Source organism: Rhipicephalus sanguineus, chromosome 1 (assembly GCF_013339695.2).
Source record: "Rhipicephalus sanguineus isolate Rsan-2018 chromosome 1, BIME_Rsan_1.4, whole genome shotgun sequence".
In the NCBI taxonomy this organism is placed as follows: Eukaryota; Metazoa; Arthropoda; class Arachnida; order Ixodida; family Ixodidae; genus Rhipicephalus; species Rhipicephalus sanguineus.
The window spans coordinates 183,169,157-183,190,593 of record NC_051176.1 but is presented as its reverse complement, the minus strand read 5'-3'; the positions used below and the strand labels follow the sequence as shown (position 1 = coordinate 183,190,593).

General features: G+C 48.3%; 1 protein-coding gene across 2 annotated transcripts in view; it reads left to right on the top strand.

Annotated features, from left to right (window-relative positions):
• Positions 1–21,437, top strand: part of LOC119403493 (pancreatic triacylglycerol lipase) — a 45,449-nt gene that overhangs the window by 9,394 nt on the left and 14,618 nt on the right. For both annotated transcript variants that reach the window (XM_037670432.2, XM_037670427.2), the window contains one exon: positions 16,013–16,279. In XM_037670432.2, coding sequence (XP_037526360.1) covers positions 16,013–16,279 — 267 coding nt within the window. The remainder of the gene's footprint in view (positions 1–16,012; positions 16,280–21,437) is intronic.

The window sequence follows — 21,437 nt, the reverse complement described above, 5'->3', positions numbered from 1 at the left end:
AAGCAAGTGTTGTCGACGTCACAGACAGAAATATGCGCGGTGCACGGTATATTGCGAAACATGTTTGCTCTTTGCTCCTCCCACCTTCTCCTTCTTCGGTACGTGTCGGCAGGCAGCGTGAGCTCTCCGTGTGTGTGTTCTCCAACTGGCAGTTCAACAAGCGCGTGGCCGACGTCACCCAATACTGAGCGCACGTCATCACGCGTGCCCCGAGGCGCGACCGCCGCGGCGCGGCGCTAGTTTCTTATCCTCTTTCGGCGCGCGTTTTGAACCTACACTAAAAATGGCCATAATTAACGCTGCTAGGATTAATTAGACATCACGTTGGAGGATTTACGGTGTCATTCCGTGATTACAAGACATAGACCTACTTATTACAACATAAATGTCACAAACTAAAAATCGGCTGTCAGGGGCCCTTTAAGACAGGACGAAAATGTAACCTTGAGACACTGAAGCAGGGAAGGATAAAAAACATTTAACTGCACACATACATACATGGGCATCAGACCAGCACAGAAAGCGCACTTGAAACACGGAAAGGAATATAAAAAACGGAAAGCAACTCGAAATTGCCAGCGCGTCGCTAGAGCCCAAAGGACGCACGAAAAGAACGCACACAGGACGAGCGCGAACTAATGCGTGACAGCTCGACACTTGAAGCGCACTGCTCAAACATAAAGCAGGACGCACGAAACGAACGAACAGGTACACACAAGACGAGCGCGAACTAATTGTCACAGTTGTTACTTATTTCTGTTTGAACAGCGCGCTCCTTTCGCAAACGCGGCCGCTGCAGCGAGCGAAGCGAAGCACCCCACCGGCCGCCCCTTCTTTCCTCGAGATAAGCGCACGAAAGCGACCACGCCCTGTAGAGCGAAGAGCAACGGCGTTCGCAGAAGCAGGGGAGCGGGGCGACGATCTTTAAAGCGCGCCACACGCGCGCACGTTGCGCCATCTATGTGGCCACTAAGAAAGCATGCTGAATGGTGTATATAAATAGCTTGCCGTTAGCAAGCCGAAGGACGGTGCTGTCGTGGCCTAACGTATAACGCGACGGGCTGCAAAGCGAGAGGTCGCCCGTTCTATTCCGCGCGTCGGAAAGAATTTCTTAATTATTTTTCTTTGTGGCTTTTCTATATATATACATACTTATACATATACGGTGAATGACGGCGACGGGGACGAACATTTTCCAGCCGAGACTGTCCATATAAACAAGAACCCGCCGTGGTTTTAGTTATGGTGCTTGACTGGTGACCCGAAAGTTGCGGGATGGAATCCCTGCCGCAGCGGCCCCATTTCAATGGAGGTGAAATGACAAAGGCCCGCGTACTTATATTTAGGTGCACGTTAAAGAACAACAGATGGTCAAAATTTCGGGATCCTTCCACTATATACGGCGCCTCTCAAAATCATATCGAGGTTCTTGGGACGTAAATTCTAACAAATAATTATTATTAGGAAAAAAGAAGGATCTGATCTGCAGACAAACACGCATAATATATTCCATGATACACTTCAAATCACAAAAATATCGAAAGAAAAAAAGTCAAAGGCAGATACAGGACCAACCACGTGCAGTAAAGAATGTTTGCGAAGAAAAATACAGGATTCATGCACGCGTGGACCAAAGCATTTTAAGCATGTAGCTGATATCAGTGTGTCCATTAATTACGCTACGTTAACACCGGCAGAAGTTATCCTTGCATGTGCATTCGAAATACCGGCCGGAAACTTACGCTGCAAGTGCATAATGTGTTCTTCGGATGCCGCTTGTCACGTTTGATTTTTGCTGTCGAAAGAAACCTCGTATCTTCTAAACGATACAACTCCCAGCGTTTCTGGAATGATTGGTGCACTGCGGCACGCAACACCCGGCCATGGTGACGGTAGCGAGCGCATAAAACTGGAGGGAAACGAGCACCGACCTAAAAACAGCACGCGCGCCACGCACAAGTGGCCGGGCGGGGGATTCAAAATGGCGGCCACGCTGCCGCCAAGGCCGAGGAGGCGGCACCTGCCCTTTCAAAAGCTGACAGCACTCTAAGCGGGGGCGCGCGCATCGAGGCATTCTAGGGACCGTTAGGGTTACTGTATATGCTACTTAGATAGCAGAGTTGCGCCACTGTTTTGCGGACGCCGCTCGCTCTGCCTTCGATGATTCCAGCAACGCTATTCGCCGAGCGCCGTCACGTGGTCATAGGTGGCTCCTTTGCGCTGCGGAGAAGCCAACATTGCCAACACTTCGCAGGCGACGCCGGCACTCCGCAGATTCCGGCCGCTCAAGGCGGTTGACATCGGCGCTGTTGTTATTAGACACAAAGACAGTTATAGTTTAGCGTTAGCGCGATAGCGGGGGTTAAGGGAATATCGTCACTGTGCCGCAAACGTTCGTTGTGGACAGCGTGTTTTAGTTTAGCGGAATAGCGTTTACGTGCTTAAGTTGGTACGGTGGCGCCACCTAGGGGAGGGTGAATGCGTTAAAAAAAGTGAACAGAAAAAACTGAGAATTCTCGCCTGTATCCCCGCACGACGCAATATTAGTACATTTTTGTATATTTGCTTGCGTTCATTGTTTTTGAATGGGACGAGTGCAATAAAAGCCCCATGAAGATCTGTTTCCTTGTCCATGTGCATTATAAATTGTGAAGCACAAAGCACCAGCTGCGCTTTGTCCCTGTGTAATTGCTTAGTAATTGCATGCTGTGCAGCGGGTGTTGATATAACGATGATTTACGTGAATTTAATGCAGCTTTCAAACCTTGAGCGAAAGGAATCTTGCACGCGACAGGGCTGTTTAACCGCCCTGTCGCTGCCGCGGGCCGTGATTGTAAGCATGCGCGCATAATACGGGTGTCGCACGACCACTTTCGATCGCTGTCGAGCCCGATTCAGTTGAAAACTAGATTACAGCTGGCTTCCTTCCGCAGTTAACGTAAAGAATCCAAACGCGACGGAGAAATTCCGTCCCTAACTGGCTCGATCGCGATCGAAAGTGCAAAATAATTTCATATCTGCAAATGAGAAAAACAGCGGAGAAGGAGACGAGACAAATGTGTGACCAACTAGCTCAACGAACCACACTCGCCGGTGTATGTGTTCGTCACACGATGCATTTTATTTCATGATTACATACTAGGAACGTAAGCGTAAAATCAAGGCTTGTAAGCGTTGAGCTTGTTAATTGAGTTTTGCTCTCAGCATAATAAAAAAAATTGGAAAGAGAGCAAAAAATAAATATACACTGTTACTTTGTCGCGCGAGCGCGGCTCCTACGCGGGTGGTGAGTGGCTTTCCCGCAAGACTTCGGAGCCCAAGATGGCGTACCTTGGCGCAACTCTGCTACCTGGCGGGCCACTGGCAAATTCCGCAAAGCACCTTCAGCACGTGGGCGACGGTTTGCCAATCTGCAAAACCGAGTTATCGCGCGATATCGACCACGCGACACGTCGCGCGGACGGCCCGTTTCGTCGCTCGTCGCTGTGCAGTGCATTTTCGCGCATACAGTTCACGTGCATCGTTAGCCGTGCAGTGCACGCACTTTTTCTTGTTACTGCCGTTGCTTTTTGAGCTCGTTTTTGAAAATGTCATAGTGGCCAAGTGTTTTTGCGCTGCGGAAGAATGGGCAAGTGCTTTGTGCCCTTTTGCAACAGTGGCTGCAAATCTTGCAAAGAGAAGTTCGCGCTTTTCACGCCGCCAGCACGCGAAGAAAAGCTGCAGGCATGGAGGCGTGCGATACTACGAAAATACTGCGTCTTATTAGCAGACAACGCCTACTTATTTACCTTAAATGTGACAAGTTATCGTGCAACACCGAATCGCACACCGTCATCGCGAGCTTGGACGCTAGGTCGCGTAGCTTCTTCTCAGTGATAGAAAATTTTTACCTGAGATTTACTTAAGTTCTTCAAAACAAGGACCCATAGGATCCGGGACGTGAAACCAACATTGGCATGCGCTTGTTTAATTCAAGTTGCGAAGTTTAATATCACAGGACTTCAAAGTTGGAGATCTGGTGCGACATCTTGAGTTGCTAAATTAATTTTGATTACCTGGGATTCTGAGGTGCGCGAGAAATCAAAAGAAACGGGATATTCCTGCATTCCGCTCGTTTCGAAATGTAATCGCCGCGGTAGCGAGCGTTTGACAAGTGGATGTGCTTCGCCTCAGCGACCGTATCAGTTGTCTGAACTTGTTAAGAGGGTGCTATTTCTTGTGCTCAATACATCAGGCACCGCTGCATTCGTCGTTTTCGCTATATGCAGATTGGTTAACTGGAAGAGCTTCAACAGTAGGCGCAGGCTCCGGCCGCTGTGCACACGGTGACGTTGCGTCCGCTTGAACGGGTCGTAGAGTGCCTCGATGCGCGCGGTCGTCAAGGCAGCCTACCGGGTAGCGACACTCTCCTCCGCGCGCGCGTTTTCCTCCTCAATTCTCCTCGGATTTCTCCCCTCCCCTGGCCGGCGCGCTGCGCACGACACGCTGAACCCTCCGCTGGCTCGCTGCAGCCGCATTAGAATCACTGCGCGCGCTTGTTTAATCGGCCCCTTGAAGCATCAAATGAGGACCTGTCTCTTAAGCAATAGTCATGAAGAAAGTGGGCTTGCGATAGAACAAAGTGAGAAATATATTTTTTAAGACGCTTCGAAAAAAATGAGAATACCCACTGGCGGCTGAGCGGTTTGTCTCTCCATCGCCGCCTCGGCTGTCCGTAACGCGGAGGTGTATTAAGCGCATTTAATGTAACCAGCATAAAGTATAGGCGCGAATTTATTTTGATAATTGCGGTCTTGATGAGCTCAAAGAAGGCAGCCAAGAAGGAATATGGTGGTTTACTTAAATTGAATTGGGCCAAATGAGTGGGCCCGAAGCCTTTTAACACGAAAGTGTTTTATGCGGTGTCCACCAAGTACTTCCGTCACGGTTATGACGTTGATAAAATGGACGCCAACGGGTGAGAAAGAAAGAAAACTAAGAAAAAGACCCGCCGCTGGGAATCGAACCCACGACCTTGCGGCCGCGACGGTAAGCGTCCGACGCTCAACCAACTAAGCCAACTTGCCAGATGACGGACACTCCACGAACGCGCGTTATATCTTTCAGACATCCTCTTTCGCACGGTGCTCTCTGTTGGCGGTGTGAAAAGAAGTAACGCGTCACGATCGACATTTACTAGCGCTTACACCGAGATTGCGCGTGATATCGGAGGTCGTGGTTAAAGCGTCTCGTAACCAGCGAGTGACAATGGCCGCGCTGGCGTCGCCGAGGGAACCTAGACGTAGTTACGTTCTTTGCCTCCCGCTTCGTGTTAGCGTGCCCCGGCTCATCGGAGTAGTGCAGCTTCCACATGCACCAACGGGATTTCCCCGACGCCGACTGCTGCGATTGCGAGAGCACCGACTAACAAAATTGCTGCAATATGCGTTGCAAAAAGGACACGATTTCGAAAGGCGAATGTCGTGCCTTGGTGGAGCGAGACAGAGACCAGCGGGACGCACGCATTTGCGGCTAAAGCGACGAACCTCTGCCTCCCGTGTTGCTGAAGCGCAGTGTGGTAGTGTATGCATGAACACAGGCGTCGGTAACACATTACTAGTAAGCACACACTGCCGCTTCTCTCCTTAATTGACGACGTTTTGAAGAAGTGCATATGGGGTACCAGTGCTGATTAAGAGCTTGTTGATGTCATCTTTACGCGCGATTCACGATTCGCGGATTCCAAATACATGATCATAACTTCAGCTACCACAACGGTTTAATCGTGATCACGGGCGTTAGTCGTCGCGATAGAGACATGCCACTGCAGCGTCAACATGGGTGCACCCACGTCAAACGGTGCTATAGCTGCCAAACACCAATAGACATTGTAGAAGCTCTTATATATCACTACACGATAAGCACAACTTCTGTGAAGACACGTTTCACTTTCGTGTTATACCGATTCCTATGACGGAGGGATCAGCCATGTTTTTTTTGTGTCAATGCCGCTGTCAGGCACGCACGCACACGATACAGGCACGCAGGCACACACGCACTCTCATACACACGTGATAAAGGCACGCACATACATACACCCACACGCACATAGATACAGACGCGATACAGACGCGCACGCACGTCGATACACACGATCATACGCTCGCGATACAGGCAGGCACGCACATACGCACGCGATGCAGACACGCACATACATACACACGCGTGATACAGACACACGTGCGTGCACATGCGGACAGACACGCACGCACTTACATACACATGCGCATGCACACGCGATACGGACACGCACATACATATATATACACGCGCATACAGAAGCGATACAGACGCGCACGCACATACATGCAGACGCGATACAGACACACATGCACATACATACATACATACATACATACATACACACGCGATGCAGACACGCACGCACATACATATATACAGACGCGATGCAGACACGCACGCACATAAATGCACACGGGATACGGACACGCAGGCAAATACATACACACGCGATACAGACACACACACACATACACAGCGATACAGACGCGCACGCGCATGCACAAATGATACAGACACGCACGCACATACATGCACACGTGCATGCACATGCGATACATGAACACACGCACGTACATACACACGCGATACAGGCACGCATTCACATACATACACGTGCGCGAATACATACAAACGCACGCACGCGCAGGCGCACACATACGTGCGTACACGCACAAACACGCGCGAATACGCATACACAAACGCGCGCACACGCACATACAAACGCAGGCGCACATATGCACACATACAAGCATACACCTGCACCCACCCGTACACACACGCCTGGAGGTTGACGCCTAGGTGGAGGGTTCATGGCGTGCGTGAGCAACTGAAAGCGCGCGAAGTTTGCTTGCGCTCGCTTCTCGTGACGTCAGGGTCACCTGACTGGGAGCTATCGCGCGTCGCAGCCATTCAACGTTGCGGATGCGCCGGCTCTGCGAAAGAGAGGGTGAAGAAAGAGGAGGTTGCGGCGCGGCGAGGGTGAGGCGGCGTGGATAAAGGAGCGGCGCTACTTTCAAACATCAAGGGGCTTTACCGGGTCGATGTTGGTAGCGCCATCTCTCGAGCTGCTTGCGAAGCAGAACATAGTCGCGCAACGGGCAGTCCTGGCGTTCGCTCACCTAAAGTATTTCTTGCACCGTGGCCTCGACTCATGTGAGCTCTACAGGGTGTCCCAGCTATCACGCAGCACGATTTAAAAAAAGAGGAACGGCGTTACACGAATCAAACCTACAGCATATTGTTCCTAGTACACTAGAGTAGCCACCAGGGTGTCGGAACGAAATGTTTTTCGTTTCGGTTTTAGTTTCGTTCCACCGCAAAAAGTTCCGTTCCGTTTCTGTTCCGAAACGAAAAAAAAAAAACGTTCTGTAACGGTTCGTAACGTTTTTTTTTGTATGCAATAATTCGAAGTTAAGGTAATCATAAAAAACATTGGACTTAACTTAGTTACTTGCCCTCCTCTTAAGAAAGTGGCACAGAGGTAAAACACGTTCTTCCCACGTTCTTCAGAGGTGCGGAAGTAAGTGTACCACGAATGTCTACCAACTAGCACAAACCACCCTTCAAAGTCAGAGTATTTATTTTCTCAAAAGTCAATTACGATTTTTCTTTTTTGCGGGCTCAATGCTTTGCGTCAAGGGAGTGAGCACGCTCTCACAAGCAGCGCGCCATTGACTGTACTCTCTGATGTGCGAGACTGCTGTTCTGATAAAAAATCGCCAGGCTGGCGCGGAACACGCAGCAAAGTCACAGCGAAATCTGGATGTGTGGCCTTTCTAGAGCCCGTTGTACAGGGGCGTAACCAGAAATTTTTTTCAGAGGGGGGGGGGGGGCACCTTCTTGATCTGAAGTGGGGGTCGGGCAGGCAGATGTGATCGCGTGTCATTTTGAGCTCTGTATGCCATGGCAAAAAAAAATTCGGGGGGGGGGGGGGGGCACGGGCCCGGTGTGCCCCCCCTGGCTACGCCCCTGCCGTTGTAGACTCTCTTGGGGCAACTAATACAAGTACATATGCAAGGTACCCACTACGCCATAAATCATCGTAATTTTTCTTAAGTAGCGAAGCACCCACAATGCCATTTTTCGTCATTCTTCGGAGAATCGTGGTACCCGCTACACATCTGTAAGGCATTATGTGCACTTTGTGTTGCGACTGATGACGATGAAGTATTATGGCTGAGTCCTTTGTAACGGGTTGGAAGCATACAACGACCGACACGCTGCGCAATTCGCATTGTGTGATGCCAGGTTGTTATTTTACTCTTCTTCCACGCTATATAATACATATGTTAACATGATTCCTTGCTCGACATATGACGCCTGTACAGAGTATTTTTGCGAAGGAGTTACAAGCATCAGCGTGGCACTGTGGTGGAATACTCGACTGCCGGGCAGAGCGCGCGGGTTAATCTGATCCTAGAAATTTGTTTCTCATTTCAATTTTTCTTATTTCGCGCGAAAGCGGTTACGGACACCGGCGGCGGCGGACAACTATGGCGCCAAAATCGCCTGTTGCGATCTCGTAACAGCTTTCGCTGTAACAAACTTCAGCGCCGACAATGCCCTCTCCACGCTGGCCGGCGTGACAGGTGCGCAAAAGTCCACTTGCGTTAATATAAACATCTCTGGTTGCCATTGTTCTCGTTTTTCGCACAATTTGAACATTGCTTTGGAATTCCTGCCTGAGGTACGCGCGAATACTGTACCCGGAGATATACATAATTGCTCCTCAGTTGTTCCGGATTGCCAATGACCTCAGTTGTTCCGGATTGCCAAGTTTTCTCGTGAACCGAAAAACGATTGAAAAAATTTCGGTTTTACTCCGGAACGAAGTAATAGATAACGTTTCGGTTACGTTTTCGTTCCGGCCAAAAATATCGTTTTTTTCGTTTTTGGTTTTCGTTCCGTTCCGACACCCTGGTAGCCACTGCTATCTTTTTCGTTAATGAGGTTTAATTAATTAGTCATGATTATATTTCTAACTCGACAAGTACTCGCCTAATTGTCAAAATGTCAATGAGGCGTATGTAGGCATGTTCAAATGGCATCTAACTGGGCTACTTTCAACAACGTGCTAATTGTGCGCTCATTTTTTCCGGCTGATAAAGAAAGCCCGCTAAATATGAAAAATAACACGTGACTACGCTCCCACCTGCAAAGGAAACCAGCGCCCTCAAATAAGCTTACTGCAAACAACCGCTTTGCCTGTTGCCTGTTGCGAAAGACAGCGTTCCGCATTTTGGAAAGGGTACATGTCGGGCGCCAGCGATATGCGTGCAGTTTCGCTGGAATTCAATCCGTTCGATAGTACGCCGCAATCATCCATATCTCACGGCCGAATGTTCTCATTGATAACGAGGCAGGTGTTCCGATTACGGCCTGACTGTAAAACCAAGCGGTGCGTTTCTAGGCCGGGGAGTGGCAGATAGGGCGATACGTTTTTTTTTTCTTTCTGCATTTTTTCCTTGATACTGTCTGCCTCATAGGGAGCCTGTTTGAGGGCGCTGGTTCCCGACGCGCGCAACACTCTAGTCACGTGTCACTTTTCATATTTCGCGGGCTTTCTTGATCAGGCGGAAAAAATGAGCACGCAATTAGCACGTTGTTGAAAGTAGCGCAGTTAGATGCCATTTGAACATGCCTACATACGCCTCATTGACATTTTCACAATTAGGCGAGTACTTGTCGGGTTAGAAATATAATTATAACTAATTAATTAAACCTCATTAAGGAAGAAAATAGCAGTGGCTACTCTAGTGTACTAGGAACAATATGCTGTAGGTTTGATTCGCGTAACGCCGTTCCTCTTTTTTTAAATCGGGCTGCGTGATAGATGGGACACCCTGTATATAGAGAAGACGTGCCAAAGCACGCAATGCTAGGGGGGACGGGGGGGACAAGTGTCACCACAGCGCCCTCCCCCCTCCCCCGCCCCTTTTCACTGGTCGAGTCCGAAATAAAACGAGCGCAGCAATGGATGTAAAAAAATGATATTGAAGCGATGACGTGCTTCTCACAAAGGCCTGCCATTGGTGCTCGGCTTTGCGTGGTAAGGGTGGGTATAGTAAAAAATTCTGCGGTCAATGTATCGCTAATGTAGTTCTTGTGTAGGCCCTGATGCAGTTCTAAATCCCGCGCAAAATCCTGCGCTAATGTCGTTCTCGTGTAGGCCTTGGTGTAGTTCTAAATTCTACGCTTAATGCAGCTTCACTACCGCGAAACCTGAGGAAGAGTGTAGCACGTACAACCCAGCGATTCTCTTGGCAATCGCGCACTTGCCGAGGCGGTGGCGCCCTCTCTTGCGCGGCGCGTGTATCAGCCGGATGCTTCAGAAGTGTTTTTTTTTTTGCGATTTTAGGTAAAAAATTGTGATTACTTCTTGGTTATTTCTGTAGTTTATATTTTAGACCTTGTTAGCTTATTTTTCACTAGCTTTGAGCATTGTTAGCCTTTTTCTTAGGCCTGTATTGACTGTATTGACCGCGGCAAAACCATGCGACATGAGCCAGGACGAAAAGCTGGGCCCCTAAAGTGCTGCGCACTTACCAGTACCTTGAATGCAACGTCAGGGGTCCTTGGTCGCCATTATCGTCAAAAAACATGCGTATCCGTAGCCCCGCGCAATAGAAAATGACGTGAAAGGTTCGACTGGTTAAAGGTGTGGGGCAGGATTGCCGCCCCCCTATGATTACAGGGGCGCCGCATTACAAAGCTCATAATAATACCGGTCATGATAAGTCTACACCGCTTACTGAGTGACTGTGATGAATTCAAGCGTAATATTCATGTTATTTTTGGAGAACTTGCTCGGATCTTGCATCGTAACTGTCCTTTGTACTAGCACCTGAAATAATAATAATAATAATAATAATAATAATAATAATAATAATAATAATAATAATAATAATAATAATAATAATAATAATAATAATAATAATAAACACGTGCATAAAATGCCTGGAAATAGACTGCTGTATAAGTGCATTCACTTTGTTTAATGTGCATATTCAATGACACATATGCCTTTTGACGAAGTACTCTACGAAATCTCTCTGTTCACGCTTTCCAACTGCCCAAACAGCCCAGCGGGCATGCTTCAGCTACACGCCAAATCTGTCTCGCTGATGGTCGTGCTTCAGCGCCGCTTCCACGAAGCAGGATTTTCTGCCTTATTTTCAAGTGTATAGATGGACCGTATCGAACTGCGTGTTCCAGGTATATCGCCATAGGCGTATCTACCGAAAGGGGAAGGGGGAGCGCAAGACCTTTTGCCATTGACAACTGCCGGCTGCACACTGGGAAACCAACAAATGAGGCGAAGTTTTCCATCAACAGAACAATCAAATAATCATAGTACAACTTTATAACGTATCTGTTCTACGCTTCTGCTGTGAAGATTTTCTTCCGTGTCTCACAACCACGCACTGAAGACTCCATATGCGGTGCGGGCAGCGCATACGTGCGACGCTTTCGCGCCCTTCACTGCAGCCTTGCAGAGGAGGCTACCGCTGAGCTGGGGCCACGGTGTTAGAATACTGCGGCTGGGTCTATATAACGGTAGACCACTCCGTCATACTTCTGTTCTGTTCTACCTGGCCTAAAAATTACACCGCCAGCGACGCAAATATGAGCTAGAACCAGCAAACGTTTTATGGGCCGATCAGACGCTCTTCCGGTTCAGGAAATTAATTTTCTTTCTACAAAACTGTAGAGGATAGCCGCTGTTCTATACCCAGCTGCTGTGAGTCGATTGGTATGTAGACGTTTTGAATGCTTTAGGTCCCCACAAGACAAAATCTTGCCGACGCCCATGCCAGTAGCCACAGCAACTCGCACAATATAATATCTGTGTTTAAGAAAATGCAGTGGTCCTTATATATATCAGGAGAGGCCTGATTTGTCCGCATGAATGAAAATGTTACTTCTGGCATTTCTTCATCTTCTCCGAGACTCATCGAGTTCCCTGGGAATTATGCAAGGGCGAGGGGGTTTGATTGCAGGTCAGCCGCGACTGTGGAGATTTCAACAAGGCGTAACCGTCCATCAGTAGCATTCACTTCGTTTTCTGACATTCGGGCATGCGCTCTGTGTGGTGACCTATATGTCGCATGTATTCTATAGAAGTGTATCGGACTAATCTTGCGTAAGTTGTCATTTTCTGCTGCCTAATTAATTCAGAATCGGCACAACAGCAACAGCAACAACAACAACAACAACAACAACAACAACAACAACAACAACAACAACAACAACAATAATAATAATAATAATAATAATAATAATAATAATAATAAATTGCTGGGGTTTCGCGTGCCAAAACCCCAATGGCCAGGATGGCCCGAGCTGCTCGTGAACACGAATTTGCTCCGAGCTCGCACTGCGGTGGTCATGACAGGAAGACAGTGCGGAGCGCACGAAAGCAGCGTTGAGAAAAACGGCTACAAAAATGCGTATGTCGTCATAAACGCATGTGCGGCGTTTGCGGCGATTTTCAATGCAGCAGCACGTGCAAACGCGTCATTGCGCTACTCAGCCAACATTTCTGCAGTGAAACAACTCCAGTATGATTGTCGAACTATCTCTTTGCCAACTGATCATCGTGCCTCCCACAGGTGTGTTCGTGGGCGGTTATACTCTTTCGGGCAAGTTCTTTCGTTCCCCCTGGAGAATGGAAATTTCCACTCTCGAAGGCAACAAGGGCGCACACGCAGCACTCTCGTACACCTTGTTTCACTTTAATCGAACATTACGTCGAATACTATGAGGTTACGTCGCAGCTCATAGCTGAATTGTGCCACTCGCTGGCGTTGCGGCGTGAGTACTGCGCCTCGGCAAGAGCAAACGCGGTAAGCGGGCCCGAGCCTTGCCGTGGGCGCCTGTCAATCAAACTATACTTCACACACGGGCTCGGCTTCGAAGTCGTTGATTCCGAGAAGGCCCCAGTTCAACTCGTGTCTGTCGTATAGTGCCGGTGTGACTGTCAAGCGTTTCATTCGGTGGACTCTAAGGAGCAGCTTCTTAGCTCATAAAAAATTGTCGGTGCGTTGGCAGTGTGACGACACATATCTACAGCGCACTGGCGCGCCTCAGATGCTAGCAAAGATGTTCGACTAGGCCTTAATTATTAAGGTTCTAATTAGCAAGCTTTTAATTAGCAAGATCTGGTACACGTTGTTAATTAGCAATATCTTAATTAACATTTCTTAATCTTAATTAGCAAGATCTTAAGAAGATGAAGAAGAGGACGAAGAGGGCGGCCGCCGGTAAAGCAACGCACTAGAAGGTACACTCTAAGAAAAAAATCCAGTATTTGGGGAGTATTTCTGCCGCACAACGATAATCGTCATCCACCTCGCGTACTTTCCTCGCGTTATCTCCGCGGTCCCGGCACTTCCCGGTCACGAACGGCGCGTGCGTTATCAGCGTGACATAGCATTCTTGAAAGGAAAGATACGAGAGCCGAGTTTTCAAGAAAGGAAGCGCGGGCAAGCCAGATGACGATTATTGTTGTGTGGCAGAAATACTCCCCAACTACTCAATTTTTTCTTGGAGTGTAGAGGTCGATCATGATAATTATACTTTTTGTTCGCTCTGCACGGCCTAACGCCGCGCTTCAACAGCTCCGCTCTTAAAACGCCGCCATGTTATCTAGCTGGCTGATTGCACAATCGTAGCGTAGCGTTCCGTCGCGGTATATTGCCAAAGGCAAAAGACTATACGTGGCCTCGGCAATAAGCACTGGGCGCGCGCTGTTGAAAGGCGCTCAGCCGGAGCTTATCTCGGAGGCTACAGTACTAATTATTCTAAAGAATATTCAGTTCAGGCATATAACGCTTGAAAATGACTTTGCACAGCCCGCGCACCTCTAAAAAATATGATTAGTAAAAATTTCTGACTCTCTTTGCATGGGTGAACTTCTGCACTCAGTGGAACGACGAACAAATGAAAGAAGGTGCCGCTGGTTTGATGACGCTACCCCAACTTCGTCGACAGGGTCGTAGCCAGAAATTTTTTTCGGGGGGGGGGGGGGGGGGGGGGGGGGGTTCAACCATACTTTATGTATGTTCGTGCGTGCGTTTGTATGTGTGCGTGTATACGGGTGTCCCAGCTATCACGCAGCACGATTTAAAAAAAGAGGAGCGGCGTTACGCGAATCAAACCTACAGCATATTGTTCCTAGTACACTAGAGTAGCCACTGCTATTTTTTTCGTTAATGAGGTTTAATTAATTAGTCATAATTATATTTCTAACTCGACAAGTACTCGCCTAATTGTCAAAATGTCAATGAGGCGTATGCAGGCATGTTCAAATGGCATCTAACTGGGCTACTTTCAACAACGTGCTAATTGCGCGCTCATTTTTTCCGGCTGATAAAGAAAGCCCGCTAAATATGAAAAATAACACGTGACTACGCTCCCACCCGCAAAGGAAACCAGCGCCCTCAAATAAGCTTACTGCAAACAACCGCTTTGCCTGTTGCCTGTTGCGAAAGACAGCGTTCCGCATTTTGTCAAGGGTACATACAGGTCGGGCGCCAGCGATATGCGTGCAATTTCGCTGGAATTCAATCCGTTCGATAGTACACCGCAATCATCCATATCTCACGGCCGACTGTTCTCATTCATAACGCGGCAGGTGTTCCGATTACGGCCTGACTCTGTAAAACCAAGCGGTGCGTTTCTAGACCGGGGAGTGGCAGATAGGACGATACGTTTTTTTTTTCTTTCTGCATTTTTTCCTTGATACTGTCTGCCTCACAGGGAGCCTGTTTGAGGGCGCTGGTTCCCGACGCGCGCAACACTCTAGTCACGTGTCACTTTTCATATTTCGCGGGCTTTCTTGATCAGGCGGAAAAAATGAGCGCGCAATTAGCACGTTGTTGAAAGTAGCACAGTTAGATGCCACTTGAACATGCCTACATACGCCTCGTTGACATTTTGACAATTAGGCGAGTACTTGTCGAGTTAGAAATATACTTATGACTAATTAATTAAACCTCATTAAGGAAAAAAATAGCAGTGGCTACTCTAGTGTACTAGGAACAATATGCTGTAGGTTTGATTCGCGCAACGCCGTTCCTCTTTTTTTAAATCGTGCTGCGTGATAGCTGGGACACCCTGTATATACGCAAGCAAACACTGAAAACATTTAGCCAGTGGGCGGGGGGGGGGGGGTGTTGACCCCCCCCCCCCCCCCCCCCCCACTGGCTACGCCCCTGTTCGTCGACCACCCTTCACGTGATGCCGCGTTCCATCGTTATCAATGGAATGCGGTGCGCGCTGAGAGCTGGATTTGACTTTTGGCTCGTTCACACCGGCGACTAGCAACGGTCGCGCGAGCGTTTGCGACTGGCCGTCAAAAAGCGACTCAAAGCGTCCGATGTTCACACCTGCGTGCGACCTATATGCGTCGCCATATAGAATTCACGTCTGCTCGTATACAGCTCGCATTGCCGTTGCTCCGTAAAATAGGCTGACGACCTGTTCCTGCGCATCTGATTGGTTCAGAGGTTTCCGACTGCCGTCGCGCGACTGAGCTAAAGCAGTCGCTTTGCGACCAAAACGGCCATTTGCGACCGTTTGCGACTAACTTAGTCGCGCGACCGTTGCTAGTCGCCGGTGTGAACGAGCCTTTACTGTTAGTTCGTTCAAAAGCAGGTGTCGCCAGATCTGGGAGAGATTCCGAGTTTCGCCAAATTCGGGCCATCCTGCATAGCACCCATAATTTTGAGGCACGCGGAATTGGTGAACCTGCATTAATTTCGACCACTTGGGGTCCTTTAAAGTGCACCTAAATTTAAGCACACTGGTGTTCTTTGCATTTCGCCACTATACGACAAGGCGTAATTAACCATTTCCTTTACGTATGTACATTTGGAAGAACACCGCTTGAGACAGCGAGGGATGTGCTCTAATGCGTCTGAAGTAGCTGCCTTCCTTGTCTGCACAGGTCTGCCACAACGTCGTGGGCTGCTTCGACCAGAGAGGACTTTTGGCGCACATCCGACTGCTGCCCAAATCACCTGCCGAAATTGCCACCCGGTTTCGGCTGTATTCGCGCAGCGGCACGGACGTTCTCGACATCTACGCCGCCGGCGGAATGTCCTTGTCCAGGGCCTACCGTCCAGGCGCGCCGCTTAAGATCCTGACACATGGTTTGGGCGGCAGCGGCAACCTTACTTACCTGAACCAGATGAAGGACGCCTTTCTGAGGCTGGTGAGGCAAATACAATGTGCGCCCCAATGTGCGCCAAGTTCTCTCTGTTGCTATTATTAAAGAATAAAGTGCTTCGGGGTATGTGGACGCGAGCGTATGCGTACATGAACAAACGAGACCGCTGTTTAATCTTGGCATGTGGTGGTTTGCCACGCTGTCATAGCAGTGCAACGGAAATGGGCCTATTACTCGGAAAGCATACATTGAATTTGGCGTTTTTTTTTTAAAAAAAACTTTGCTGTCCTGAAACGCTGTAAGAAACTTGCCGCATACATTCAAAATTAATCAAATCTTAGATGTCAATAAGCACGATGCTTAGACTCGTGCTGTCAGTATATTCAATGTAACTTTATTTTTTCAGTACTTTGAGTACTTGTAGGACAACACAGTAGCAGTTTAGTCATGCAGTCTTAATCATTCACTGATGTAAATTGGGCTGCACGAAAAATTTCCTCTAGAGCGTTACTTAATGCATTGTTTACGCACACCGGAGGCGGTGGCGGCGGCGGCGGCGGCGGCGGCGGCGGCGCCGGACAACTACGCCACAAAAATAGGCTGTTGTGATCTCATGACAGCTGTAAAACAGTGCATGTTACCAGACCGACAAATTCTACTTTACCCAAAATCTGCTGCCTGGAACCATACAAATAAGGATGGGAAAAATAGCTTGGCATATACCGTCCGTAGTGTCACGGACGACGGACGGAATGCGTGAATACGCGGCGCGTCGTCACATCGTGCGCCGTTCTTTGCGGAATACTTAGATGAACTCCGTTTGGATCCGCTACAAATGGCCACGCCGCCTTTCTCCGGTTACATGAACGCTGAGACTTAACTTATTTTGACGCCAATTGATTTTCAGAGCCGCATACAATAAGTAATGCGATTTATTATTGAGGAATTTCGGCATCTAAGCCAAGGGTATTGTTATATTTTTACCTCTGTTTATCATCTCCTTGATATGTAACATATATTATAAAGTACTAACAAAAGGAACTGAAAACCATGTGCTACGAATGCACTACCTCTTTTTTTGTGCAGTAAATTCAGTCGGTTTGTATTGCCCCCATAGCAAAATAATGCAATGATGGGACTAAACTTCAAAATTTTTTTCTTGATTAAAACAAAAACTACTTCGATTAAACTTTCTGTGGACGAAGTTGTTATGATTCTCAATCGTATGCGCTTTTCTGCTTATTTTTTCTTGGACCACCTTAGGGTGCTACAGACGTCTGAACATATTCCAATGTAGCGTTTTTTCCAAGTTCAGGATTTTATTTTATAGCCTGTGCGCCGCACACAGGCAAAACAAAAAAACTTTAATAGATAGTAAATTTTATGGAGAGTTCTATCAAAATAATTGATGTATTTGGTCTACAATCTTCTTTTGTAAAAAAATTCCCGGAAACGCTGCAATTTACTCAATTTTACCTACGCGCCAAGGAGTGAAAAATATAAAGCTACTCTAAGCAACTGTCCTACAATAAAAGCGCGATGCTCTAAAAACACAAAAAAGCAAGTTTCGAATGAATGCGGGAAACGGTCCATTTATAGCGAATTTTTCTTTCGTACCTGGTTTTCCACCATATCGAGAAGTTCAAATGGCGCTCACGTGCCCGAAAATTTTTTGCTGCTGAAAATATTTTGGGAAAATACTGCAGAACTAATGTCTATATATGCGTAACTTTCTCAGATTTTTTATAGAAATTGATTTTTGTAGAGCGCCCCGGCTGAGACAGTTGGCGTGGAATGACCCAGCATCATTTGGTCGTGGCACTGACATCGATTCATACGTGCTGTCTGCAAGATCCAACCGAGCAGAAGTATTGACGGGCTTGTTACTACATTATGCCGCAGGAAGCTATTGCAATGACTCGTGGTGCGCTTTCCCGACTAAATAGTTATCTAACCACGAACATTAGCTACTCGCGTGGCACTTAACGCAGTGCTGATAGTAAAAACTACTTATATAATTGCATCGGATACGAGTCTCTGAATACGGGCTATTTTTGAGGATGTTCTTAGCTGATGCAACGAAGTGCAGTGCAAAGAGGCGTAAGTTCCGCAGCCTTCAATTACATCGGGTGATACGTCTGTAAACTATTATGGTAGCTCTCGCTCTGGAAAGACGATTGATTCAGCCGAACTTCCGAGAGCCGCTGAGCCAGCAGTGTAAATGTCGGCATGGGCGATTCACATCAACGGCAAAGGAGCAGAGATAGTCTTAAGGGAAGGCCTTATATGCCTCACTGAACACGACATTTGACCGTCGGCGTCCCGCGTCGTCGGCGGCGTCTCGTGTCCTGCGGCGTCGGGGACGAGCGGTGCAAAAAATCATTACGTGATGGCGTCATATCGTGATGTCATCACGACGTCAGAGGTCGCAAAAATTTGTGACGCCATGATAACGTCACAAAATTCTGGCGTGGCGTATGTGACGTAACGCCACATAATGCCTTAGAAGAATAGACTGTTGGGCGACTTCGTAATTCATGATGAATGAAAATAGCGCGAAAAAACGTAGTACGAGACGAAGAAAGCTACAGCACAAGCGCATACTAACAACTTAACTTTTATTAGAAAGAACGAAAATATATAGGAAGCCCAAACCACATGTTCACCACGAACAGAACCAAAAAACCTCAGATGTGCGCATCTAGGTACCTTATCTCTGCCTTATTTAACGCAAGGGAAGGCTCTGCCACACACTTATCTCCAGCTTTCATAATTAAAAAAAAAAAACATAATGCCGTTGTAGAGCCCTCCTTTGGGCAGCGAACAAAACCGGAGAGCGCGCGACCTCAAGAGAATGAAACAAAGACGGCGCTTTGCAGTGGCTCGTGTTCCCCGCTGGCGTCGATTCTGGTTCAGCCGTCTAGTTCCTTCGCTCCTGTGGCATAAGCCTACACCGTCATCACATGACATCGTAGCTTGGTCAAAGGTGAGCTGATCACGGAGGCAGTGCAAAACCAGGTGAGGTGCCTCCGATCCTGGAGGCAGTGCGAAACCACGCTAGGTGCACAAAGCTTTCGGAGGGTGGCGGGGCAGGATAAATACATGTAGGGAGCCTATATGACCGGCCGTTCATCTAGGCTCCCTCATACATCGACTGAGAAGAAAAAAATGACAGTTTCGCCGCAAGGGCGAAGCAATGAATGCGATAGCAAGAAACTAATGCTATACGAAGTGAGGCTCGCCAATGGATACTCTCAGTTTGAACAGCGCTCCTGTTACAAAGGCGGCCGAAGCAGCGAAGGAAACTAGCATGCTTCAAGTGTCGAGCTGTGACACTTGATAGTTCGCGCTCATCTTCTGTTTGTTCGTTTAGCGGCGTCGTTTAGCGGCGCTCCGTAACATGAGCGCGGACATCACGGTTAAAGCTTGAAACATCCCTCTAGCCCTCACCACGAGAAAACCGCGCGAGCACACCCAATTTTCATTTTCATTTCCTTCTTCCTTTTAAGAATCACCCCCCCGACCCCCAGCGGAAGGCCAAGGTTCTCCTTGCGCAAATATAAGAAGAAGCTCGCGAGCTCGCCGACGACTTTTAAATGCGCTCGTCCAGAGCCATATATATACCCTGCGGGAGAGTTTGGCGATTGTTTCATCTCGCCGCTCTCCGAGCTCCGCCCCAGCGCCGCCCTCTTCTCGTGACGTAAACCATCTCTCCTCGCCGGCGGGCGGCAGTGGCGACAGCGCGGCGCGGATTCCGGCGCTGCCGCGACGGAGAGACGCCGGCGCGCCACACTTACACGATCGCTGAGGAGCGCGCCTAGGTTACGAAGCTCTTGTGCGAAGCCGCGCGTATTCATGGCGACTGCTCCTCGCATTCAAGCGTGAATTTGTTGCGTGCGATGGGCTGCTGTTGCGCGGTTGGCTGTTCAAACAGCAGCGCGCAGGGTTTTCGCATTTTTAGGCTTCCGAAGGAAAAAAACTACGACGCCTTTGGATCAGAAACATCAGACGCAGCAAATGGACCCTGACCGACTGCTCCGTGCTATGCGAGATACGTACTTGAGTATTTAGCTTGAATATTGCTGGTATTATAAACAGCGTACCATTAACACAAGCATATTATTTGTTGTGCAATGGGGCCCTTTCAGGCGCACAAACTTTAAAAATAATTTTGTCACGCTGAAAAAAAGGAGTTTTATGGTTCGCGTTTAGATCGCTTGGGCAGATTGAAATTTTGCAGCGATCACGCTATAAGTGTCAAGCGTGATGTGTTGCGTTTACGTAATTTATCGCGCGTTCTGAGCACGAGCTTGGGATTTTACCGTGATGTTGTGAGGGCAAGATTTATTTCGATATCGCAGGTTAGTGCCGCCGCGCGTCAGCTGCGGCGGTTACCTGGCATGTGTTGTACGTTATGTGGTCTGCGTTTCTGTGGCTGTCAGCCTATGGTGTCATTTACCGCTTGGTTGCCGCTTGTGTACATGCTACCAGTTTCACGTTTAATTCGCGCACGTAAATTAATCTGCGCCTCTGTGCTAAGCGAATGTGCCTTGCGCTTTTTAGTCATGCGCGTATAGTGCACGATGTCTGTGCTCGTGCAGGAAGCTCTTCCACTCTAGCAAGGGGCCCTTATGTGCTCGATGAAATTTCGTGATTAGGAAGTATAGAGCGCGAAGAAGTTGAGCAGAAAAAATGATTTTGTAAAGTAAAACCAACAGGATGTCCGCTATCAGACTAGCCGAACGAGGTATTGTTTTCATTTAACACGCGCCTACTGGGGGCCCTGCACCTGCTCTGACGAAAACCTTTGATGCCTCAGCTAACGCGAAAATTGGCCGCCGGCGTCCGCGGCGTCGGCGTCCCGCGTCGGCGGCGTCAACACGAGGGATGTCAAAAATCATCACGTAATGAGGTGACCATACGTCCAAAGATGGTGACGTCATCATGACGTCGAATAACGTGACTTCACGCGATGACGTCAGCACATGACCAGATGTGCTGTAGAAAGATTGCAGTGCCTCCGATCTTGGAGGCAGTGCAAAACAATGTTAGGTCACAAAGCTTTCGAGGGGGGGGGGGAAGGGTCGTGACGAACAATACGTCAACTGAAGAAAAGGAAGACGCACCGGGAGCGTAGCGTCTAAATCATGCTCTACATGACATGCGCGTCATGATTGTCGTATTAAATCCTGTTATTTATGTT